A 26,682-nucleotide genomic window follows, 5' to 3' on the forward strand; every position below is an offset into this window, starting at 1 on the left:
AAAATACACACTGATGTCAAAGGAAGAGGCAATAATAATCCTTTCCATTATAATTAGACACGTTTTATGCATATCAGATACACATTGTGTAAGTAACTTTAAAGTTTACTCTATTATTCTCCCAGTTCACCATCCACTTACTTTTATGTATTTCGGGAGAAGTGGATGAATTCACGTGTTGTAAATCCAACAGATCCGATTCTCTGAACTGCGTCTGCGGCACAAACTAAGATGCCGTCGCGCATACAGCTCAACTAACGCGATCGTTATAAAGGTGTTTAAACAACAAAACACTTCCACTTGCATATATTTGAAAATCGGAATATCAGCTATTTCATGCCATATCTAACACATTTGTGAATATTTTGAATAAAAAAGGAAAAATGACATAAAAGCAGATCATCATTCATTCAGCTCTGTTGTTTCTGCGGTGTGTCACGTGACAAGCAATGACGCGTCACCATGGAAACCATAAAGTGGCACATCTAAATAACGATCGCCTTGAAAAACTCACGCTGGGGGGTCAGCCAGAATATTTTAAATTTACGTGTGAAAGGGTAAATTCAATACTTGTTAAATGGTGTTTGCAGAAAAGTCTGATACAAATAAAAAAATAGGCCTATAATATATATATATATATATATATATATATATATATATATATATATATATATATATATATATATATATACATATATGCATATTCAATTTGTAATTTTGTCCCAGACATTACGAGATTACGTCAGCGTCAATCACAATCAAGTTACGTACGTACATCACGCGCAGCAACACAACGTATCCCGCTGTTTGCTAAAGTTAAAGGTGTTTGGAGGCTCCAAAAAAAGGGGTTGTTGGGGGGGGGGGGGGGGGGTGGGGGGGGGGCAGCAGCGCATTTATCATGGGGGTCGCGGGTTTAAAAGTTTGGGAACCCCTGGTCTAAAACATGCCACGTGTGTTTGTAATTTTTGGAGAGTGTTAGGAGTGTGCAGATGGACTGACTTAAATGGACTGAAGTCTGAAATTCAGTGAAGTTTGAAAAAAACCCCAAGATTTTTCTTTCTTCAACATCGTAATATAACAGTTAATTTTCCTTGAATGTACACAAACACAGTGTGTTCAAAATAAATACTACAATAAATCCTGAAAAACTATTTTATTTCAAAATGAAAAACGACAACTGATACATAAAACTAAACAGTGTAATAAATAAATATATTTATTTACATAAAAACTAAAAAATGTATCCTCCCTCAATCCTCAGCTATAACGAACTGTTTGTTTGCTTCTTTATAGGTTTAGTGTAGAGTTTAGTTGTACCCAGATGATGTCTGACCTGTCTGGCACAAACAGACGAATATAAAGAATTAAATGGCCTCTTTTACCGTCTCTTAAACGGACATAGACAAGTGGTCCCTACTGAGGAACCTTTGAAAGACAGTTTATTCATTTTGGATAGATAATGCGTCTGCTGTTTTTTTGTGACTCATAAACTTTCCAGCTGGGTTTGATGAGTCAAATCCAGTCTTGGTTATTTCTCTTTTCTTTTCAGATGAACTCTCCTGTGACAGAGATTCTTCGCTGTCACAATCCTTATCTTGCCATGTGTCTTTAAATGCATGTTTCACTACCTTTTTAGTGATTTTGACGTCAATCGGGCATTATGCTATCCTTGCAAATAAGTTGTCCAAGGCATTTTTGGCCTGCTGGGAGGTCGTATAACTGTTGTCACTTTCAGAGTGCTGTTAACAGACACAGTTTCTTGCATTACATGGTGCGTGGCTGGGATTTGTTTAATGGCAGGCCAGGACCACAGGTCCGCATCCAGGGTTTTTGAGGAGTAGTCCAGATAGTCCGTGCTTTTTCCTTCATCTGAGGCTGTGAAGTTGAGAGAAGGAGTGTGATTAACATGATGGACAATCTCTGGAAAGTTAAGGGTATAATTCACCCAAAAATGACAATTCTGTCATCATTTAATCACCCTCATGTTGTTCCAAACCTGTTTGACTTTCTTTTCTTCTGCTGAAGAAAAAACGTACTGGTAGCTTAGTGTAATTGCAATAAATGAGGACTGAGACTTTTAAGCTGATACTTAACTAAAAAGTCTATTATAAAGTATTAAGTATTGCAAAACTATTAAAGTACCATAAAAGTGGCCCATACGACTCAAACACTATATTCCAAATCTTCTGAAGTTGTATGAAAAAGTGTAAGTGAAGGAGATTATAACATTAATAATATTACAAAATTCCTATAATAATCTAAAACAGACCAGATGAGTTCTGGAGAATTGATAACTGCTATAAGTGAATCCTTTCCATTGAACTGATAACTGCTATAAACTAATCATTGAAAGCCAAGTACAATTCCTGGCTGAATCATTCAGTCTTGTGAACTGAATCAAGTGATTCACTGAAAAGATCTGACTCAAAATAATTTTTCTGACATTCAGATATTGCAGCTTCTCTTATGAGTTCTTGACAACAGGCCAAGGAGAGCTAGGATGAGTATGAAGACTTTTAGCGAAAAAACAACTTATTATGGTCTGTTTCTCCAAAAGGTTTATGAGTTGTATGGATTGCTTTATATAGGGGTTTTATATAATTTTTCAAGCTTGATAGATCCAGTCCCCACTTGCTTCATTCACATGAAAAAGAGCAATCAGCTCCACACTAAAAAAAGTCACCTTTTTTGTTCCACAGAAGAACAAAGTCGTACAGGTTTGGGATGACATGACAGAGAATAATGACAATTCTTATTTTGGGTGAACAATCCCTTTAAATGCTCACTATGAGACTGTTTGTCATCTTAAAGTGGCTTTCAGGGTGAGGATCACCTCTACAGCTTCGCTCAGATAAAAAGATGCATCATACACAGCAACAGAGGGTGTAGCATTTGAGTTTGGCTGCGTTACGTCCCGTCCCGGCATAACGGTTCTTCTTGGGGAGCAGCAGAATGAAGGACACAGCCAGTGACACATGGTAGAAACTGTGGACATAAGCGTAGTCCCACTCCTGCAGGAGTAAATGAGCAAGTCATTACCGCAGTTATGCAAACATGCTTTTCTGACAAACTGTGTAATGTGTTCCTCCAGTTGTAGTAGCCGTTTAAGAGCTGCACATTTATATTTTTACCTCGAAATAGAAGCGAAGCATCAAAGCAAGAGCACCGAAGCAGAACCCTGGCCCCACTTGTTGAGTGTAAACACTTTTGTCTGGATAAAGGCCTTTTTTTTCCTTCATTTTTTGTAACTGGAGCAAAGCAAAAACAATATTGTAAAACCTTGTGAATGCATTTGTGGTAGATAATAAAAGTTTGAGTTTCCATGTTGTCAATATGAGCAAAATACAGTTCCTCGTCAAGTTAATTTGGAGCGCTGCTCTTAAACGCACCGTAAAAACAGCATCTGATGTCTCTCAAACTCACCCATTTGACTGTTATCATAAAGACAGCTGTTCCAATGGGGCCGGAGTAGATGCCGTAGCCTAAGCGGTCCTGGTAGATTCTCACAGCTGATGTTAACACCCCAAACATGGTGAGCGAAGACCTCTTGGGTTCATCAAAATCTCCCAGTGCTAGATAAGAGCAAATGGACACATATTCTTTACATGACACAGTGGAATGCAAGTTATAAACACTTGTCACACTGCTCACGAAAAATAGTAGCCTATTTTAAATCACTTTGCTTGGCTGTTTGACCTGTGTGGGAGTGCATATCTATGTCATACTTTCACAGAACATGATTGAGATTTGCTCGCCATGAGGATACAGAGATGCTATTGGTATTTGCTCACCTAGTAGCGTGACCCACATGGAGATAGCTGTGCCATACACGCTGAAGTACTCCAGGATCTCATACTTCATGAAACAGAGAATGGACAAGCCTGGACCATCACATGCATGGTAAATCTGAGCACAAATGGAGAAAACACATGACTGCTAAGTCACCATGATAGAAAGTTTCCGGCTGAGAACATAAATGTAAATTTAAAAGGCTCTAAGATAGATTAGATGAAACTTTCCGCGTTCTTGTCTGGAAAAATTTATGAAGAAGACCTTTTTGCCTTCAGTAATGCTTTCAGACTGAACAAATTACAGTAGCCTGAGTTTGTAAACGTTTTTTTTTTCATTAGTTGTTTTCTAATGAGTTGAGAATTTAGGACCAGTTCACACAAAATGTTTATCATGTTCCTATGCATCTTTGACAATTGTGCCACGTCTCATAGCTTTTTTAGAGTCTCGTACATGAGCAGCATATATATCTAGGATTAAATGTAATATAAAATATTATATAAAAAATATATAAAATAAGTGAATAGATACACTTAGAGACACTTTTGCTTTAATTGAAATTAAAACATCTTACCTATCATATTTAGTTGTTTTTTTTTTGTGCCTTTTTTAAATTTAAATTTGCAAATTTTTGACCATTTCGCTGTCTTGCTGCTTTTTTAACACAATAATGTTTATTGTGAATGGCCCAAGAAAGTATTATATACCATAGTATATTGCATATTATCAATCAATCAATTAACCAATCCCAGATTTTACTTCAGTTAAAATTAAAATATCACACCTAGTATGTCTATGTAGCTTTTTTCCCCTATGTAAACTCAGTTGGACAATTGTAAAGAGGCACTTCAGGTTAAAAGAAGTTCTACTTTTAAAAACATGTCTCTAGACCCTGTCTTTGTTCCATTTTTACTATATTCTGTTTTTTAAAGGCAAGACCATTTTCTGTGTAAATGGCCCCTTAGACACAAGTATATCAATACTAATAAGAGACACACAAGCTGTAAAGATGAAGAGCGTAGTATTGTATATTTCTCCACATGTCTGTAACATTTATAAAAAGCCTCTATTCTCTTACCGCTACAAAGAACATTGTGAAGAAATAGACCATGGCCTCCATGTGGAAACCCCTCTTGGTGGCAACACTGGCTGCAGGCAGGAACACCAAACTGCTGATGGTGGGCAGCAACATCTTGGCGATAAACGCTCCCATTGTGACTCAAATATAAGCCCTCAGGATTTCTGGAAAACTTGGAAGGACTTAAGAGACTGTCTGCTTGTTTCAAACCGCCAGGTCTTGAAGCGACCGAAAGAAAGACTGAAGGGGCGACTCTCATACACTCACAACCTCCTCTGGAGGATCTTTAAAGTTTAAATGGCTCAGAGGGGTCTGTATGTGCACTGTCATCAGGACAGCAGCTGTCTGCGTGAGGACTGGGAGAGGCCTGCAATCACATGGCACGCTTCTGTCACACATGTTTGGGATTGTAGAACAGCAGCAGCGGGACAAAAGTGAAGCCATTCATGGTGAACTTCACAATCTATGGAGTCAATTAATGCTGAGTCAAAGTGTTTCCACAAAAAAAAAAAAAAAAAAAAAAAAAAAAGTCCTTGGGTGCCCTTGGGCGTACAGAGAATTCTTTGAAATGTATTTTTCTTATACTGGTCAGTCTGGGCTGCGATGTGTTGAGTCTCAGACACTGAGTTTCTCATGGGTGAATCGATCCTCAGCAGTGGCTATAGAAACAACTGTCTCTTTTGGGTTATTGACATTGGCCTCGCGAAAGCACCTGTATGCGTCATTGCAAATCTGTGTTTGACGTGAATGTGGTTCTGAGGGTAGAAAAATGCGAATGGTTAAGGTGAGGTGTAGGCTTGAGATGTTGTGTTAGAGACCAGTGAGTCTTGCGTAGACCCATACCAGATGTACTGATAGACCAGGAGCCTATTAAACGAGTGAAGGGAACCCAAGAACAAATTCTCACTTTGTACTGGTCATATTTCATGTGGTCAAAATATGTATTTTATATCTTTTAAATCTCTTATTTTATGCATCTGAAATGTCCGTATTTAGTCTACAGAAACTTGTGCATAAGCCTCCATTTAATTCAGAGTAAATGGCAGAAAAGAAATAAAAACAGATGTCAATGACACGTCCAATCCAAATGAAAAAAGGAAACAGATGTGACTTAGTGTTTCTCCAATTTAAACTATTGTTTTTGAAATTTAGCACTTTAAATGACAGCAAGATGAACTGTAAATGCTGGTGTTCTTGCATTGCAATGGGACGATTTAACCTACATAACGCAAAGACACGTCCATTGTCTTATTTCAGTATCCTGTGGCTTTTTTGATGTGGCTTTAACGACTTGCTAATTAAGACTTCACACAGTCCACAACAGCTAGGAAAGTCCTTATTTTGTTATTTTGAGCATGAGGGAGAGTCTTGCTATGGACTTTGTGGCCGGTCAATCACAGCTGTTCTTCTCTCAGCTGTTGCACCTGCGAGAGGAACACAAAGGGTGCAGTGTGCTGAGTGTTCCTCACGCCCAACATTCTATAAATGACTGTAACGTGAGATTACAGAAAGATTGCAAACCTCAGATACTTAGAGACGAGTCCACTTTCTTGACCAGTCACTGTCCTAGAATGGCTAAGGAATGAGGAGTCACATTTGGGGTCATGTGCTGAAAGTGCAACATCCCTGCTTTCAATCGTCCATCTCACTGTGGCCACATTCTTGTGTGGCACAGCTACTGAAATCGGCCTTAGTCAAGTTAGTTCACAGTCATAAAGTTTATTAAATGCATGTTTTCTTAACTTTTTTTTTTTTGGTATGCAACCCATTTTTTAGGTTCCAGAGTTGTAGGCTTTTTAGTGACATTCTGGCACAAACTCATTTGCTGGATCGTTATATTAATACAGCCATCTGAATCCCAGAATCTCTGGTCTAAGGCATATGAATTTTAGAATGGATTCACTGTTGACTTAAAAATCTGTATATTATCTTTATCAACTGACTGAAATGAGAGCCTGAGAAAATTATCATTATTCACTTTCTGGAAAACAATAAAGGAAGCTTTTCTTTTACTGATCAGCAGTTTACTTTCTCAACAGTTTCTTCCAGACGTTTACAGTTTTCTGCAGCATTGTCCATTTTAAACATAGTCCCAAAATAACTCATAAATGTAATGAAAAATGTACTTTTACCTATTTATGTGAAATTAAAATATCATGTTTTTTTTTCCCTTGAAAATGAGAAAAAGCAAATACAGATTATTTCTTTGTATCTGTACTTTCTGTTTAAACCTGTTATACACTCTAAAAAATAAAGGTGCTTCGAAAGTTTCTTCAAGCGATGCTATAGAAGAACCATTTTTGGTTCCACAAAGAATCATTCAGTCAAAGTTTCTTTAAAGAACCATCTCTTTCTTACCATTTTATAATCTGAAAAACTTTCTCTGGACACAAAGAACCTTTTGTGAAACAGAAAGGTTCTTCAGATAATGAAGGTTCTTAAAAGTTATTTTATAATTCTTCCATGGCATCATGAAGCACCTTTAATTTTAAGAGTGTACTGTGTCATTTTCCTTCATTTATAATAAAGGTTTCACCTTCCAAAAATTGTATTTCAGGCAGTGACATCCATAGATATTTTGGTTCACATGATTTAAACTGAGGTAGTTTTTTTTTCTTTATCAGTGACTTTATTAGCATCTGCTTATATGTACAACGCTCAACTGTTAGGGAACAACATGATATATGATCAGTTGACAAGAATGAATAAATAAATAAATAAAAATGAATAAACTAAAAAAAAAATGCTTTGTACAAAGCACAAACTTTTTAATGATGCAATGAGATATTGCCATGGATGACATTAGGTTATTTAGCCCTTTTTCTTTGAAAACAATACTTTGCAACTACAAAACATTTGCGCAAAATGTGTTTGAAATTCCATACCAGAATGGAGCCAGACCGAAAACAATGCCTAAATAGCTAAGTGCATTTGACTTTTGGTTAACATTAACCAAATAATCTGTGTGGCCTAAGGGACAACAACAGTTTCAGAGAAAAGGCATGTTTTGCAAGTTTCTTTAGTTTTGATTAAAGATTATAATTATTACTATTATTTCTTTGGAATAACCATTGGTGAATAATTCAAAAACAGACCAGGAGCATGACCAAAACATTATCCTTAATAGCAAGAACCAACTGCTAGAAAGTAGTGATCGTTTGGCTTTAAAATGCAAGTCTGTTTATTTCCCATATCTGCTTAGCTTACAATCAGTTTGCATAGCAGAGCTGATTCATTGTTCCAAAACAGACCCTGCAGAATTAGGCTCTAATAACATGCCTGTCGTGTGAGAAGAACATTTGTTTGGACTATGAGTGTAGTGAATGCATTCATGTGTGGTGAATTAGACAGCTAGTTAGAGAGCAATAAATGATTTTTGTCTATTCATTCCCAACTTTTTTTCCCTCTGACCCACAATGAGTGTTTTTCATTCCCTTGCTCAGACTGAAGAAAAAACTCTTTTTTTTCTTGTCTGTTTATAACAACCAATATGCATTTTCCCTACACAGCTATTCACCTTAGAAGTACTGAAGGATTTCTCTCTGTTTTGTGCCTTGTAATTTTAGGCTTTTAAAAAGCGACCATTCCTCCAGACTTCCAGACTGTGCAAATCTCCTGAAGTATGTCTATCACCATACAAATCTATGGTTGAGAGGAGTGTTTGATTGAGCTTTAAGTGTAGCGAAGCGTCCCTAATGTACAGAGCAGACAGACAGGCAACGAAGAGAACATGTGGTCTATAAATGTACACGACACATACAGCTATCTGCCTGTGCTGCCCAAACCTTTTTCTCCATCCATAGGTGTCTTCGTCCCACTCGTGTGAGTCTTTTATTACATTGCAAAACATCACTTTCTTAATCAGTATTTCTGTTTGGTTTTGCAAAATAATCACATAAAACAAGATAGTTTTTTTTTGAGAAGATAATATACAAGTGCTGTAGGTAACCACAGCATGCCAATATACAGTAAATTAGTGCTTTCAAACGATTAGTTGTGATTAATCACATCCAAAATAAAAGTTTTTGTTTAATAATATATGTGTGTGTACTGTGTATATTTATTATGTATATATAAATACACACACATACAGCATATATTTTGAAAATATTTACATATATTATATATAAATATATTTGATATATAAACATATTTTTCTTAAATATAAACATGCATGTGTATATAAACATATACTTTGTAAACAAAAATGTTTATTTTGGAGGCGATTTTATATATATATATCTATATATATATATATATATATATATATATATATATGTATACACACACATATATACATACACCCTCCTTTTCTAGTGTAAGTTTTTAATTTGTTGATTTCTTTGTTTCTTATTGGTTGAATGGTCAACATTTAATTTTCTTTTTAGTGCCACTAATCTCTGTCTTTGTTTTACTCATTGCTGTCATTAGGATTGTTATCAGGAGTCCCATGAAGTGCTCTTACACTGTGGCCTGTGGTACCGATGGGTCTCTAAACAGCAGAGGAACATGCAAGATAAAACAGACTTACTGCAAGCGGGAAACACAGGAGAGGATGATCTGTGTGTGTGGAGGGTGAATGGACTGATGTGATGAGGAGGGGTACGGTGGGGGCTTCTCTATGGGAAACGGCAACGTCCTCCTTGTCTGCAAGCGGAGACCAGTAGACAGCAGCTTGGCTGAGTCTGTGGTAGTGTGGCTCCGCTCCACCACACAGCAGCGGCAGCCCATGAGCTTGGCACCAGCCGGGAAAGTGTTTTCATGTAGGCGTTCCCAAACGCTGCCACTCTCTTCCTGCTGGACTAAAGGAAAGAAAGCAGGAGGGAGGAGGAGAGGAAGGGGGAGAGGAGGGTGCAGGAGCACACCTTACCCTCTTTACAAGGCACATCCTCAGAACACACCATTAGAAACCACCACCAGCACCACCCACACTGTCCAAGCAGCACTCAGCTCCAACACTGACCCTGGACTGCAGGTAAGAGCAAATATTTACTGTGTGACTGTGTGTGTGTGTGTGTGTGTGTGTGTGTGTGTGTGTGTGTGTGTGTGTGTGTGTGTGTGTGTGTGTGTGTGTGTGTCCATTTTGCTGAATCGTGCTAAATGTTTTGGGAAAGAGCATGGGAAGCCAAGCAGACTAGACACTTGTTCCACAAACTCAAACAAACAGTGTTAACTGCTCTGCTGATGCAAAGAACTGGATGAAAGAGAAAATAAAGTGACAGTAATGGTCATCCAGAGAAAAAAATAAATAAATAAAAAATCATGTGATAGTACTGTGGCACTGTATTTTTTTCTCTTTGGGTCCAGCTGCAGAGAACAGCTGAGACTTACTTTAAGTCCAAAGTAGACAATGTTCTTGGTACGCTTTTTTAATGATAAATTCTGTAATAAATACACGGAAATGGGGCTTTTGCAGTGAGGTCATGGTGTTTGCTATTGAGAAGTCAATGTAAGATAATATATTTAGTTCTATTAGTATTAAGTCATTTTTTGAAATGTCCAATTGAAAAACCCCTAAAAAATTAATGTGTGGTTTTGACAATGTGTCAAGAGGTAAATTAATCTGATATTAATTGTGAAAATAGCTACTTACATAAATAAATCATCATGAATGATAAATTGATGAGGAGAACCACAAGAAATCAGTGAGCAGCTTATGTGTAGACAGGAGCCAAGCAACTAGATGAGGAAGATAGAGCCACTATAAAGTAAGGAGCTCCAGGACAAAATTCTATTTCAACTACTTCTTGCTTTGTGATCATGACTGTACTTGGCTGTTCAGCAAATAAATAGATCCATGATCATAAACTGTCAAAATTATTTTATCATTTGTCATATAGTCTCCAAAAACTTCAAAAAATGATTGTTCATTATAACGTACAAAACAATCTGCCTAGCAACAAGACGAACACTCTAAAAATATTACAGTCATATAAACACTGGAGTCTTTCAAAGTCATTTTCACTGGAGTTGACAACTGAGACAAAAGATGAAACCATCTGCATTTGTATGAAACCATAAAGAGTGAGTCTGTAGTGTGAGACTACAGCCAGTGGAATAATATACACTATTGCCATGGATGATGTGAATATTAGGAAATATCTGACTTCTAATTGCTGCGATTAACCAATCAGAATCAAGTATTCCAGACAGGCGTGTAATCCAGAGAGCAACTAAGGCTTCTGGTGTCAGCTACTTCTGGTTATTTTAGTTCATTATGCACTTGATGCAATTTCAGTTTCTGAGTAAAAATGGATTCAGTTTACTCTTATTCTTCTAATTCACCTATAGTAAAAACTAATAAATCAGAAGTCTATCACACTCACAGGAAATGATTTTTTACACATTAAAAAGTGAGTCACAAAAATGGATATATAGGTAAAGGATCAAATCCATAGATTGAAATCTTTTTGAGATAAATGCAATTTTGATGTTTTTAGCTGCTCTCTATGTTTCAGTTTCATCTGTATAAATCTGTGTCATGAGACTTGTTGCTGGTCTCTCAACACTTGCACGCTTGACCCCGTCTTAACTGTCCTCCTGCTGTGGGTTTGTACCCTTCACCTGTTTGATAGAAAGCTGCAACAGTGATTTTGAGACATGAGAAGTCTGCTGAGAACTGAGGAATCCTTACGTCTAGTCCCTTTGACCAGAAGCTCTTCCAGAGAAAGAGAAAGATGAGTCTGCTTCCAGCTCATAGACAGGGCTTGCCCCCCCAAATGGGGAATGGCCCTGCTGTCTGTCTGCTGCCAGGGAAAGAAAAACACCCCTCTTCCCTTGAGCGGAGGCCCCAGGGGAGGGGGAAGGGGGTTAGCCTGTGTTTACTCTCTCTTGTAGCCTGGGAAGCTCAGAAGAGGAAGGTCTGTCTCGGCCGTCGCAGCCTTGCTGCGTGGTCTGTGGGAGACGAGTGTTTGGCGAGCTGGCGCTGCTCCAGCTGTGTCTGGGGTGGATAATGAACTCCAGGTGCTCCAGTGGGTAGTTTAAGACACCTGTCACCAATATTTAGTGCCAGGAAAAGCCAGACTGCAAACAGAGTGAGACGATCCGTTTGCTTACTTTAAGGAGGCTACCTAATTGAAGGTGCAGTCCGATGAGGAGACATGAGATGGAGGAGAACTGGAGAACTTTGTGTGATTTGGTGATTTTTTTTTATGGTGGTGTTGCCTTATATCTGAATGCAGCTATGTGTGTGTAAGCTGTTGCATCACTGGTCACTTGAATACAAGCTAGAGAATCTCATACTTTCTTTCACTGTATTTCATGTGTTCCTGCCAACAAAACTATCAAGCCCATGCAAACTGAGAGTGCAAGTGCCCCTAAAATTTTTAAGCCAAGTGTATTTTCAGTGCAAAAAAACAAGGTTCTTTTTAGCAGAAAAAGGTTCTAAGGTTCTTTTAAGAACTGTTCACTTAAAAGTTCTTTAGAGATCCAAAAATGTTGCTTTACCATCCATGGAATCTTTTCATTCCACAAAAGGTTCTTTACAGTCGGAAAAGGTTCTTTAGGTTATTAAAATGTTCTTTTAAGAACTGTGAAAACACTGAAAGGTTCTTTGGAAAACCAAAACTGGCTCTTCTATGGCATCACTTTTTGGAACCTTTATTTTTAAGAGTGTTCTATGGAATAGTCTACACTCACTGTCATCCATTCAAAGATATCCTTAGAAGATATAGCAGACTTGAACTGAAGCTCCTTTGTGCTCAGATCCGTAAAAAAACTAATTAAACCTTTCGAGAGATTATTCCGTTTCTTTATTCCAAATATTCATTCCCTGCAGGATGAGGATCTGGTCAAGGGCCCAGTATGTGGAGAGCAGTCTGGTGCTGCTTGGTCTTGTAACGCTGGCTCTGTCTCTGGGCAATCTCTCAAGTAGAGGACAGGTTTGTAATATTCTCACAAGTTTTTTTTTTTTGTAATAAATCAAAACCAAAGTCTCACTAGATTTATGTTAAAAACAAGAAAAAATTTTTTTTGCCGTGTATATTATAATACTCCATTTCAAAGATTAAAAATATAAGAAATGTTATAGCTTGCTCTTAGCATAGATGTTGATCTCCTATGGTAATTTTCTAAATGTACTCTAAAATGTATTTACCAAAGGAAGAGGTTGTTGCCTCTAACAGTCTAGAGGACGGGCTGGAGGTGATCACATACTGGTGGGGAGAATGGACAAAATGGACCGCCTGCACTCGCACCTGTGGAGGAGGCGTCATGTCACAGGAAAGACACTGTCTACAGCAAAGGTCAGCGGCTGTCACACTAAACATCATTTTATAAAGCTGTTATAAAAACAGTCTGTTACTGTTTATAATGTTGGTCAGATTTTCTGCAAGATAAATTCTATACAAAGAATGTTTGTGCGAGGTTTCCCTGACACCACCCTACCTGCAAAATATAGAAAATAGTCAGCTTGCAACCAAGTTCCACCACATAAGAAAAAAGTTATGATATAGTAAATCATAACTATAACATAAAAAGGTTTTCATATAAGACATACTAAGTCATAATGATAAGAAAAAACTTGTTTATGACATACTAAATCAATTATGAGATAAAAGTGTCATAATTATTAGAACATGAAACGAGTCGTTTTTGTGACATAATGTACAAGAACATAATTATGTGATTAAAAAGTCAGATAACTGTGTAAAAGTAGAAATTCTGACATACTACTGTAAGTCATAATAATAAGATAAAACTTCCTAATTATAAAAAGTTTAAATTATAGGATAAAAAGACATTAGGACATACTAAATCATAATTATGATGTAAAATGTCAAATTTATGACATAGTAAATCATAATTGTGATATACTAAGCAATAATTGTGACAAAAATGTTACTTATGTCCTACTTGTATCCAACTTTTTGTTTCAATTTTGACTTATTATCTCAGAATTTCAACTTTTTATGTCATAATTATGATTTATCCCAGCATGATTTTTTTGGGGCATCCATAAATTAGCCTGCTCAAATGCAATGTTTTCATTCCACTTTTCTAATAAATTCTGAAAGAAAAAATAAGTTTTTGGTTTTAGTATTCTTCCTTGAACCATTTCTAATCCTTAATCTTAAATCATGTCATTTTTTTATTTTTTTTATTAAGCACTGGGAAAAACTTGTGAGTGTAATAAATGTCCTGTTGTATCCAACTGCTACTAAACTAAAACAATTTCTTTCAAAGAAAGAAAACAACAACCGGTAAAGACAACATGACTTGCACAGGCAATGCAAAGAAGTATCATCTCTGCAATGCAAAGGTCAGCTCACAGTATCCGTCTTTCCTTTCCTCTCTCACACACATTCCCAGTGCATTTAGTCTGTCTAAGAGAAATACATCCCAGATGCCTGACTTGACAGCGAGCCCCATGTTCCACTTCCACCTGAGGCTTACCATTAATTCATGCATAATTTGCTTTTTTTTAAAGCCAGTTTTAATGTCTGTTGCAACCAAATAGACTGTAAAGCAAGATTCAGTTGCATTCAATTGACTCTCTTTCTGTGAATTACAGGAATGTCCTTCTACAGGACGGAGCTTCAGAGAAGAGCAGTGCTGGTCATTCAACTCTCAGGTTTACAATGGAAAAAATTACCACTGGAAACCTCTCTATCCTGGTATTAACTGTTTTATTTAATGAAGCTGTGCTGTGAAGGTATAATTTACATTAAAACAATGAACACTGTTTATATTCCTGTAGATGACTACGTTCATATCTCCAGTAATCCATGTGACTTGCACTGCACCACCTCTGATGGTCAAAGACAGTTGATGGTACCTGCACGTGATGGAACATCTTGCAAGTACAGCAACTACAGGGGTGTGTGTGTCAATGGGAGATGTGAAGTAAGTGGCTCATATTGCTGTAAGATTTATCCTTATATTTCTTTTCTCAGGCATGTGATCTTAACTTATAAGCTGATGTGTACCTTTGCAGCCCATTGGATGTGATGGTGTCCTCTTCTCCCCCAACACTCTGGATAAGTGTGGCGTGTGTCAGGGAGATGGGAGCAGCTGCAGTCGCATTACTGGGAACTTTCGCCGCGGGGCTTCTAGTCTAGGTAATGTGAGTTCAGTGTTTGGTTGAATGGCATTCATATTCAATGGTTCTGTGCAAATTAAGTGAACTCTTTCTTCGGGCTATTCTTTCATAACTCAAATCCCAGAAGGATCATGGGACATCCAGATTATAGAGAGGAAGAAGTCTGCAGATATCCTGGGTGAGCAAACCTTTGAATGGCTTGCACGTTCAGCTGTGTGTAAGACGAGTATGACGATACTTATACTTCATCTGCAATATCAAGCTTTTTCCATGACAAGGGAGACAAATCTGTATAGTGAAACACACAATAACTGCCCTAGTAATCAGTGTTATTGTTGACTAAAAGGCTGAAATAAAATAAAATATAAACATTAGTATTTAAAAACGTGAACTAAAAAAATACTTAAATGAAAAAACTTTTAGGTTGAAGTACCAAACTGAAATAAAAATAAATTAAAGCTTAATAGAATTACAAAATGACAATTTGAATATTTAAAATTTTAACTCTGCTAAAATGAATGAAATGACTTGAATAAAGATTAGTTCATTTTGCTCAAGAGTCAAGAGTCAATAAAATTGTCCAATCTTCCCATCAATATATCTCACCTTGTTATTTTCCAGCTGTGACTGACCAAGCAGGGAACTTTTTCTTCAATGGAGCATATAAAGTGGACACCCCTCAGAACTTCCATGCAGCAGGGACCATTTTCAAATACCGGCGGCCTACTGATGTGTATGAGACGGGGATCGAGTACATCGTGGCAAAAGGGCCCATCGATCAGCCCATCAATGTTCTGGTACTGTAGCCGTGGTCCTCTCTTCGCCGCCAAGGGCTCATGGGTAATCTCACTGGCTGGCTAACCATGGCTTTCACTTAGTGCAGGCCAAAGGTCTAATGGTTCACTCTGCATAAATGGTAATATTCTGAAGCATTGTCCCAGGAGGAATGACTCAATTATTTCACTTCGCTCTGGGTTTATGGGACAAATGTGCGATGACGCAGTATTTCAGAAACGGAAATATTGTATTCTGGACATCTTTCAACCTCAGTGCCCTTGTATCGTCATGATTTTGTGCAGCATAAATATTAACTCTGGGAAAGAGCAGTCTAGAATGTTTGTTTCCTGCAAGTGTAAAATGAGATATTATCATAACATATTTCTCAGAAATTCCTCTTAATTGCTGGACATGTCTCTGTCTTGCCTCAAAGGTCTGGAACCAAAATGGCCAAAATCCTTATATCACCTATGAGTACACAGTGATGAGGGACTCTATGGCTTCTGTCTCCCAGCCCCCCATTTACACGGGCCCCCAAGGAGGATCCAGTCTGGTGTCTGTGGAGATTGGGAGTGTTTTACACCTTAATGAGAGTGTGTATGATAAGACAAGCACCGGGCCACGAGCTGTGGAAGGACAAAAGCCTGGCCAGGAAACCAATGAAGTGTATGAGACGGCTAACATTGACTGTCAGCAGGATGCTAACACACAAGTCCAGTATGCAGGTGAATATCTTAATCTGTTCTGTATTTGTCTATACATTTCTACCAAAAATGTAGCTCAATTAATTCATTTATTGGCATTATAGGTTTTAGGTTAAATGCTTTTATGTCTATTTGTGGACACATTCACTTATTTAGAATCTTAAGGCAAAAAAAAAAAAAAAAAAAAAAAGTGAAAAGTTAGAGTGAGACCCTTGGAATATGTTTTTTTTATTTTGTATGTGTGTATTCATTTTTTCTACAAATGTTTTCTTTTTTATCTTAAAATGTTTCAGATTTTACTAAACATTTTATCTTTTATCATCTGATTCAAAACCTAATGATATTATGACATAGTTATATTATTTGAAGTTTGTGAGATTTTAATGTTTTTAAAATAACTCTCTTATAGCCTTACCAATTGGTTGCATTTATTTAATCAAAAATACAGTACAAACAATAAATACTGAAAAATCACAATTTGTTTCAGTTATAACAATTTAAAATAACTGTTTCTTTATTCCTGTGACGGCAAAGCTAAATTTTGAACAGTCATTACTCCATTCTTCAGTGGGTAACACATTACTTGAAGGGGTGTGCATAAGACTGACATGACACCTTCATAATCATGACATGACACATTTCATGAATATGAAGGAAGTTTTATGCATGTTTATGACAACTGTCATTAAGTGTCATTCGCTCAGTTATGTAATTTTTAATGCAAAGATGACATTATTTGACCTAACCCTAACCCTACCCTTACCCCTAACCCTAGTCCATAACAAAGACATCTCAAACAATGTCATCTTTGCATTAAAAATTATATAACTGAGTGTATGAAACTTAATGACAGTTGTCATAAACATGCATAAACCATATGTCATGTCATTATTATGAAGGTGTCATGTCAGTCTTATGCACACCCCTTCAAGTAAAGTGTAACCCTTTAGGGTCACCTGATCCTTCAGAAATCATTTTAATATGCTGATTTGCTGATTCTGATATGCTGATTTCTTAAAAAATAAACCTTTTTATTTAAAAAAAACTACTTTAAAATGACCCAATATTTTTGCCACCATATGCTTTTGCAGTATCTGAAGTAAGTGGGGAACAGACAAGACAGAGAGAGTACTTGGTTCACTGGGCAATCATTAGTGAGTTAAAAGGCCTCTTTCTACTGGCCCTATAGAGTCCTTTATAATGCATCAGCCACAGAAAAGATTAGCTAGAAATGATGAAAAATTCAGAGAGGCCTGACATTTTCCCTCCACGGAAGTCAGAGAATTATGGCTATTCGTGTTTGCTTGGGACTGACCAAGTTGTTGGGATCTATTTCAGATGTACATTAACAGGTACAGCCCTCAAGCAAAATGAATTTAATCTTTAATGAAAAGTGAATCTATCTTTTCTTTAATGAGTCAAACCTTTGTTTTAAAAGAGGGGAACTGCAGCTGGCCCAGTGGAGTAGGAGCCCCTGGCGTAGTACCAAACAGCAGACCTGCAGAGGACATGGTAAACTCTGAAAACCTCATCTGGAGAGTGCTGCTGGGAGAACGGATTGGCTCAAACGGTGTTCTTGCTAACATCTCAACCAATCAGCTTCTTACTCGTAGAGATGGCTTGACCCCTGAAGGCCCACTGGAGTTAGACTACAGCAGTCTTGAGCAAGCGGGTCTTAATGGCTCACTGCTTGAGTTCACCCTCGGGCAACAGCGAAATGACACGGGGGACTTCCTGCTCCTAAACAGAACTGTTACAACCATTTTACGCAATCGCACCAGGTAAACATGATCATGTACATTTCCGTTCAAAAGTTTGGAGTTTGTAAGAAATTGATTTGCTACTTTCTGGTCAGTGGTGTTTTGTTGGGAGGGGCCTTCTCATTATAGAGGGCATCTGATTGGATAAAATTCTGTGTAGTGCAGGATGAGTCATCAAAAGTCCAATTCTAACTTGAAGTCAGAAAAGCCAGCATGCTGGTTTGTTAAGTGATGGCATAATTTAAAAGTTACTCTTCCAACTCTACATTATGCAAAGCTAACAACAGCTAAATCACATTTTCAAGTCTTTAGTCAGCTCATTAGTAGCTCTGGTTGAGCATGATACTAGAAACCTCAAGATCATGCCAATGAACCAGTGGCTGTCTTTTATCAGTTGACTCTTTTGGCGGTTTCGAATGCTAGGAGTAGGTCTTAGCCCTCCACCCTGGCATGCCAAAGTCATGCTGGACGGGCTCGGGTGGGACAGCCCTGCTCGTGGGAGAAAGGAATGTGCTGCAGACTCAAGCTCTGGCTTGGTTTTTTTGTTAACGTTCTCTGAGACATTCAAAGAGCGCCGAGGGGAGACGGCCAAGCAGAGACTGGCGGGATTGCATTCCATCATATTTATAATTCATGCTGGGTTCCCTCCACCACGTCCAAACACTGCATTACCAGCCCCTCTGCCAGAGATCATAAAGAACATCTCATGAAATGCCCTTAGTCGTATCCGAAGGAGAAGAGAAAGATTCCAGGTGGGGAGAAGAAGAGAAGGCCTGAATGTTAGGAAGACGGACTGTCTGAGAAACATAATTCAAGATGTTTTGTTATTTGTGGAAAAAAAAGTCCCATAGATCACTCGGGTACAGACTACGCTTGTCGCATCAGATAAATCCCAGGAATTTATCACGAGGAACAAATTTTATTGGCTTCTGTCTAGTTTCTGTCTGTTTTCCAGCTTTGACATTAAGGCAATGAGTGTGACCAGGAATGGTAAAAATGTTAGTGGTTTTATGACTGGAGTGTCAGTTTGTGTCTCGACATCAGCAAACGTGAACCGTCTGCCTAAAACACAGTGCATGTGGCTATACTGTGGTCTAGTCTAAGATGCTCTATTTTCTTTTCTGCAGGAATAACCAAAGGCTCCTTCAGAAGAACAAACTGAGCGCTGCTGACATGTACCGCTGGAAGTTGTCCTCACAGGAGCCCTGCAGTATGACCTGCTCGATAGGTAATCGATGCATTGGAACTTAGTCTCCGTGCTTGCAAACATCCACACATAAACATTCCTCATAACCATGTTTGTTTATGTGGGGGTTTATGTGTATACAATGCTTTTTTCTCAAATAGGTGTGTCGAAATCACTTGCAATGTGTGTGCGGTATGACGGCATTGAAGTGGATGATGTTTATTGTGATGCTTTGACTCGACCAGAGCCAGTCCATGATTTCTGCATTGGCAGAGAATGCCAACCCAGGTGTGTGTGCTGCTACTGTCACAGAAATGCAGAGAAAAAGTGTGGAGCCACGCAGAATAGCACTCAGAAATGAAAACCCTGTCATCATTTACTCATGTCATATTCCAAACCCATAAGAATTTGGTTAAGCTTAAGAAAACAAATTAAGGTATTTCTAATGAAACCTGAGAAGTTTCTCTCCCTCCATTGAAAGTCAAGGTAAGAAAAACCTAGAAGGTCATAAAGGCATTGTAAAACGAATCCATAAAAACTGAGTAGTTTAATTGGAGTGAAGAGATATTATCACTTTATATGATGAACAGATCCAGTTCATGCTTTTATTTACATCTAATCAATGATCGACAGACATACTGTACATAGAGCACATCACATAAGATTAACACAGAAGCACAAATGTGTGTGTGTGTGTGTGTGTGTGTGTGTGTGATGTGTGAGAACCAATGAGGTTTGCTCTATCATGTGATTTACCATATATGACACACTTCATGCATGCGTTCATACATAGTGTATATGTATGGATTATTTTTGTATGCTTTTATGGCCTTTTTGGATCTTTTAAGTTTTGGTAACCTGGACTTTTAAAAGAGGAACAGAATCCTCTCAGGTTTTATTATGAATATTTCCATTTGTGCTTTGAGGATTAACCAAAAGTGTTATGGTTTTAGAATGACATAAGGGTGAGTACATCATATCAATCCTTTTATTAATGTGTTCCCTTATTTTATCTTGGCCATATTGTACTTATTTATTCCCTCATTTTAATTTAGCTAAATCATAGCCACAATTTAACTAAAACCAGGGGACAACTTAAAATAGGGGATAAAATAAGGGAGCAAATTATTGAGATGTGGAAAGAATTCCTAATACGTATCCACAATTTCACAGTGTGGGGCTTAGTAGAAAAGACAAGAAAGGTAAAGCAAACCAAACAAAAAATGAAAATTATGTCATCATTTAGTCACTCTCATGTCATTCCAATCATTTTATTATGTCCCATGAAAACTGGTACTTGACACAAAACTCTTACTGTGGTCTTTATGTGTAGATGGGAGGCAAGCAGCTGGAGTGAGTGTTCTCGGACATGTGGAGAAGGTTTCCAGTTTCGTCTTGTGCGTTGCTGGAAGATGCTGGCTCCCGGCCTAGACAGCTCTGTTTACAGTGACCTCTGTATAGAGGCACAGCTAGAGCGCCCCCCAGAGCGCCGGGCCTGTAAGAGCCCCACTTGTGGCCCTCAGTGGGAGGTAGCTGAGTGGTCAGAGGTAGGTTAAGAGCTCGTTTAGATAAGCCTTCATTATAACCTCCATACACTGCAAGCAAATAAATAAAGTTTTAATCAGTGTTTTTGTCTTGTCCAGTAAAAATCCATTTTCATGTTCAATTTATATGAGTAGCAAAACTGTGTGGTACAAGAATAGTTTTCAGAGATATATGTTGAATTAGGTCCTTACCGCAATGGCAATTTTTTGCAATGGCAATTGAAGCATTAACAAATCATTAACATATTGTCTGAAAACAAGTCTTAATATATTACAAAATTTTGCTTTGCAAGTTTTTACTAGAAGACAAAAAATACTGATTAAGAAAATGTTTTTAATACAGAATGCTTAATTATTTATTATTATAAAATGCTTTCCCTCCGGAGTCATCAGTGCATCAGTGGAGTGTGTTTCTTGTGCATTTGTTAATTAAAAAACTGATATTTTTGGACCATGTCAATGTTAACAAACTAACATACTGAGGAGAACCTTGTTTTGTTTGTTGTGCAGTGTCCAGCTAAATGTGGTTGCAGGGCTCTGGTTACGAGAGAGGTCAGATGCTCAGATGAAACCCATGCATGTGATGAGGCAACTCGCCCAGCGTCTACCAAAAACTGCACCGGCCCTCCATGTGAGCGCCAGTGGACAGCGTCTGAGTGGGGACCGGTGAGACGGGAACACTGTCAAGTTTTGAAAGCACACATTATGTCTGACGGTTTAAAAATCTTTAAATTGGGTTTCAATCAAGCACAATGCAATAAAGCAACAAGATACATTCAAAGTGATAATAATACTGTCTATACTATTATAGTTTTGTTAATATTTTAAACAAGATTTTATTTATACTTTTTTTTTCACTTTGATTTTAGCTACAGATTAAGCAATTTTGTTATTTGTTATTAGTTTATTTAGTATTTCTTAACTTTTACTTATTAGTTTTAGTTTATTTAGTTTTTTATGTTTTATTTCAGTTAATGTTTATTTTATCTCAGGTCAACAAAGTACAGTGGAATCTCATTGGCTCAAAATCATGCTCCGCATAACTTAAAGGCATTGTCCACCCAAAAATGAACATTTTGAATGACTTTTTCTGCAGAACACAAAAGAAGTTTACTTAAAGAATGTAAATAACATTGAAGCCCACTGACTTCCATTGTATGGGAATCTCTCAAAATATCTTTTTGTGTGTGTTTTGCTGAGGAAAGAAAGTTATATGTTTGGAACTAAATTATTATGACAGAATTTTAATTAGTGGGTGAATTAACCCGTTAATATCAAATGTGATTCTTATTAGGAGTGATTGCATAACATTAAGCTATAAATTTCAGTGTAGACAGACAAATTAATATGTATTGTTGCAGCTGGTTAGGACATGATATAAAGCATTATTTTGTATAGTGACTGTCATAGTAAGATCAGAAGCAAGACATTTAATGTTTCAAATTTTAAAAATGTTCTTCTTTCTTTTCTACTCAGTGTTCAGGCATCTGTGGGCATGGAAAAACAGTGCGGCATGTGTACTGCAAAACACCAGAGGGCCGTGTGGTACCTGAGTCTCAGTGCTCACCTGAGAACAAACCTCTGGCCATTCATCCCTGCGGAGACAACGAATGCCCTCCACACTGGCTGGCCCAAGACTGGGAGAGGGTGAAGATGACACTTATATGTTTGGAAAATGAATCATGTGTCAGTAATTCTCCAGTAATCTTTGCCTTCTGCCTCCCAGTGCAACACAACATGTGGACGCGGTGTGAAGAGAAGGACTGTACTTTGTGTCGGCATCACGGGTGGGAAGGTCCAGATCAACGAGGAAGAGGAATGTGACAGCAGCAAGCGACCAGTAGATGAGGACACCTGCTTTGAGAGGCCTTGCTTCAAGTGGTACACAACGCCATGGTCTGAGGTGAAACATTAAACATGTATTCAGTTTATGATGCCACAAATAGCCAGCATTTATGTCTGTCAGACTTCAGCCCATGTAGGCATTTACAGTAAGCTAAGTGAGTTTACTAGGTTTTAAGATACAACTACTTGAGGCTCTCTGTCCAGTGAAGGTTCCCAAGTTCAAGTGTACCTGACTGTTCTTTGTCCTTGCTTGTACTCATCTGTTTCTCAGTGCACCAAGACTTGTGGTGTCGGTGTGCGAATGAGAGATGTGAAGTGTTATCAGGGAAGAGAGCTTGTTCGTGGATGCGACCCTTTAACCAAACCTGTTAACAAGCAGACCTGTGCACTCCAGCCTTGCCCCACTGAACCTCCAGGTGTGCCTTAAAGAGTTCACTTGAAAAATACAATTATTTTCAGTCATTATTAAGCCATTGTTTTCCCACTCTCATATACAGTATATAATTATATGTAATCTCATATATACAATAAAAAGTTCAAAAGAACATAATTTATTCAAAATAGAAATCTTTTGTAACAATATACACTACTGTTCACTACCAACTACCATGGAGTCAGTACTTTTTTAATACTGTTATTTAGCAAGGATGTAATAAATTAGTTAAAAAAAGGTGATCGCATAGACCTGTATCATAAAAAAAATGCTATTTTGAATAAATGCTGTTCTTTTTAACTTTTTATTCTTGAGAGATTCTTGAAAAAAGAATCACAGGTCCAAAAATAAATAAATAAATAAAAATATTACAGCACTCCTGTTTCCAACATTGATAATAAATCTGTATATAACAATAATTTCTGAAAAATCATGTGACATTGAAGACTGGAGTAATGACTGCTGAAAATTCAGATTTGCCATTACAGAAATAAAATATATTTTATGATTTTTAAATTGTAATAATTTCACAATATTACTGTTTTTACTGTATATTTAATCAAATAAATACAGCCTTTAGAGGATAAGAGAATTTATTTTGATCCCAAACTTTTGAATGGTGTTGGATATTCTATAGCAGTGGTTCTCAACCACATTCCTGGAGGACCCCCATCACTGCACATTTTGCATGTCTCCTTAATCAAACACACCTGATTCATGTCACCTGCTCATTAGTAGAGACTCACAGACTTGAAATGGGTGTGTCAGACAAAGGAGACATACAAAATGTGCAGTGACGGTGGTCCTCCAGGAATGTGGTTGAGAACCACTGTTCTATAGCTTTACTTCTTTTCAATTTTTTGGTCACATGACACCGCAATTGCTGTCATGTAATCAATGTGCCTTTTTTAGTCCTTGTATTTGCATTCATTATATTTATGATTTTATACATGCTTGGAACAACATGAATGTGATAAATGATGGCAGAATGTTCGTTTTTGGGTTAACTATTCCTTAAATATGAAACATGCACATTAAAGCGTTGCCCTCTGACTGTAATTTTACACATTATAGTAGCCAAACATCCAGAGAAATCATAAAAACCATGAATTTGAACTCCTTTATTGCTTCTCCAGATGAAAACTGCCAGGATCGTCCCACTACCAACTGCTCGCTGGCTCTGAAGGTGAATCTGTGCAGTCACTGGTATTACAGCAAGGCCTGTTGCCATTCTTGCCGTAATCTTCGAGCTTCCTAGCTAGTCTCCACCGCTCAAGTTTTCATCTGATCATGTCATCTGCAATGTGCTTGTTCAAGGATTGCAGCAAGGGAAGTTTGAATCAGTATTCGTTTATATCTTAAGCTAGCTCCATAAAACTTAATTACTGTCAGCATTACAAAAATGATACTTGCTTCATGACAATGTCCTGTGATTGTGGGATACAGTAAGGAAATATTAAATTATTTGATTATTGCTCAGAGGATTATATTGCATGTCTTAAAAGTATTTATTATTCGTCAGGTTTTATTGGACATTTATTATCTGGCAGTGGCAGAGGTCGATACTGAATGTTACCTCTGGCTGAAGATGGCTGATTTAGTACTGTACATCCAAACACAGGCTAAGCCTCAAGCCACTGCTGGCTCTTACGCTCTACTGTTTACTTTATCTGGTTTAACTATTGCTAGACCTAGGCTTATGTTAATTTATTGGTCACAGCAGTAGTTTTATTGGGTTATCTCATTCTGTATGCATCCGATTCATTAATTTTTGTATTTTATTCATTTGATTTTTGATTGACAATGGATTTAGCAGAGCTTGACATACCCGAGTCATTTTATCCTTGTCATTAAGCGAGTCCTGACACTTGAACGTGCTATAGTTGAAAATGTATCTGATTCATGTATTGTTTCACCAAGACACATTAAACCTAATGTATTGTACTACCTTACCTCAAGTACAAAAGGCAATCAAATGTAAGTCATTTGATGTTCTTGTAGAAAAACTTTTGTGTACCTCTCAGTATATTATAAATAATAAATATTATACTCCAATGAAATGCTGTGATTTGTGTTGTTTGGTTGGATATTTCTAGCACAAGTTTTAATATAATATAATTTAAATTAAGAAGGTGTAAGTCAGTGTTATTTTAGTATTACTGATATACGGTTTTGTTGATATTTTAGATTTATAGTTTCTGTTTTCACCTTAATTGTAGGTTAATATTTTGTAATTTTGTTGTGTGTTCTTGGTAATTTTATTATTATTTTTACATGTTGATATTAATATGTTTAGACAGTCTATTATGAATTTTAATAAATTTTAACTTTGGTTACAATTATTTATGAAAAGTTATAATAGTTTACAACGTATATTATGAATACCTTTATTATGCATTATACATATTATTGTTACATATTATTAAGACTTTTAGTAAAGTGTTACTGATTTTTTTATGTTTTAGGTAATTATAATTACCCCAGTGTAAATTACATTTATTTAATATGATTAAGATTATAAAACATTTAAAGGGGTCATATGACGTTGCTAAAAAAAGAACATTATTTTGTTTATTTTGTGTAATGCAATGTGTTTATGCAGTTTAAGGTTCAAAAACACATTATTTTCCACATACTGTACATTATTGTTGCTCCTCTATATGCCCCGCCTTTCTGATTGGCCAGCTATTCAGTGCGTTGTGATTGGCTGAATGCCTCAAGCATGTGACAGAAATGTTATATCCCTTACCATAATGTGATGCTGTGTCCCAGCACAACGAGACAAAACCAATAAAACCCATTACAAACAAGGTATTTGTTGCATCAGTGGGGACATAATTACTGATAAATTGACTTATACTGTTGTTTTACACGTTGCATCACACCATGTAAACCATGTCTGCATTTGTGATCGGAGAAACGACAAACAACAAGCACTGCTCTACACTGCTTAAAACTAGCGTTTGAATCATCAGTGGCAAATCCTTTAAATATGAAAACATACTTACAGGCTGTGAGTCAGGCATTGTAAACTTGAAATCGCATCATATGACCCCTTTCATCAGTTTTAGGGAGTTCATTTGCATAATTGCCATCATACATAACACAGAGACACACTTTTCTCATGTTTTTAATTGACCAATTATCCTTTTTTTCTGCACAAGAAATGATGCCACCTGCTGGCCAGCAAACAGCATGTGCCGTTAAATATGTTCATTTATCACATTGTAAGAGCTTGAAACTCAGTCATTAAATCCTCACACACATTAACAAATATTGCATTTATCAACAAATAAAGCAAGATAAAAGACAATAACAGATTATTCTGGTGACTTCAGGGTTATTTTTGATCAAAATCAATGCAAACTGAGTGGCACTACACAAAAAGATGAGAATGCAGAGAATTCTAAAAACGTTCAGTTAAATAGATTACACAAACAGACACACAACTTCACAATCCTACATGTGAAACTATGACTGCAGGTGGTATTATCATTTCACAAATTAAATATACATCCACACCATTT

General features: G+C 37.1%; 2 protein-coding genes across 4 annotated transcripts in view; one reads left to right on the forward strand and one right to left on the reverse strand.

The window, feature by feature from the left end:
* LOC109054039 (ADAMTS-like protein 2) overlaps positions 1–25,203 on the forward strand; it is a 29,873-nt gene extending 4,670 nt beyond the window's left edge. The window contains exons 3-22 of the mRNA XM_042724726.1: positions 9,299–9,800; positions 11,948–11,952; positions 12,603–12,747; positions 12,968–13,110; positions 14,051–14,126; positions 14,379–14,481; positions 14,565–14,710; positions 14,802–14,925; positions 15,004–15,084; positions 15,528–15,703; positions 16,117–16,408; positions 17,826–18,168; positions 19,275–19,375; positions 19,495–19,621; positions 20,667–20,880; positions 21,388–21,543; positions 22,354–22,524; positions 22,604–22,780; positions 22,994–23,138; positions 24,292–25,203. Coding sequence (XP_042580660.1) covers positions 9,489–9,800; positions 11,948–11,952; positions 12,603–12,747; positions 12,968–13,110; positions 14,051–14,126; positions 14,379–14,481; positions 14,565–14,710; positions 14,802–14,925; positions 15,004–15,084; positions 15,528–15,703; positions 16,117–16,408; positions 17,826–18,168; positions 19,275–19,375; positions 19,495–19,621; positions 20,667–20,880; positions 21,388–21,543; positions 22,354–22,524; positions 22,604–22,780; positions 22,994–23,138; positions 24,292–24,413 — 3,159 coding nt within the window. The 5' untranslated portion in view covers positions 9,299–9,488 and the 3' untranslated portion in view covers positions 24,414–25,203. The remainder of the gene's footprint in view (positions 1–9,298; positions 9,801–11,947; positions 11,953–12,602; positions 12,748–12,967; positions 13,111–14,050; positions 14,127–14,378; positions 14,482–14,564; positions 14,711–14,801; positions 14,926–15,003; positions 15,085–15,527; positions 15,704–16,116; positions 16,409–17,825; positions 18,169–19,274; positions 19,376–19,494; positions 19,622–20,666; positions 20,881–21,387; positions 21,544–22,353; positions 22,525–22,603; positions 22,781–22,993; positions 23,139–24,291) is intronic.
* On the reverse strand, positions 1,140–5,773 carry LOC109054023 (protein myomaker-like). 3 transcript variants are annotated; one of them, XR_006154884.1, is made up of 6 exons: positions 4,868–5,773; positions 3,792–3,906; positions 3,424–3,572; positions 3,132–3,248; positions 2,787–3,011; positions 1,140–1,875 (listed from the first exon to the last, which is right to left on the reverse strand). XR_006154884.1 is itself a non-coding variant. In XM_019071341.2 (6 exons), exons 1-5 carry the CDS (start codon positions 5,000–5,002, stop codon positions 2,865–2,867), a joined length of 663 nt encoding a protein of 220 aa, XP_018926886.1. In that variant the 5' UTR covers positions 5,003–5,770; the 3' UTR covers positions 1,140–1,875; positions 2,834–2,864. The 3 variants fall into 3 exon arrangements, 2 of the variants coding, with proteins under 2 accessions (XP_018926886.1, XP_018926885.2); XM_019071341.2 differs by having other exon boundaries at positions 2,834–3,011; positions 4,868–5,770; XM_019071340.2 differs by having other exon boundaries at positions 2,871–3,011; positions 4,868–5,768.
* Positions 25,204–26,682: the final 1,479 nt, after the last annotated feature.

The sequence above is a fragment of the Cyprinus carpio genome, chromosome B5, assembly GCF_018340385.1.
Source record: "Cyprinus carpio isolate SPL01 chromosome B5, ASM1834038v1, whole genome shotgun sequence".
In the NCBI taxonomy this organism is placed as follows: Eukaryota; Metazoa; Chordata; class Actinopteri; order Cypriniformes; family Cyprinidae; genus Cyprinus; species Cyprinus carpio.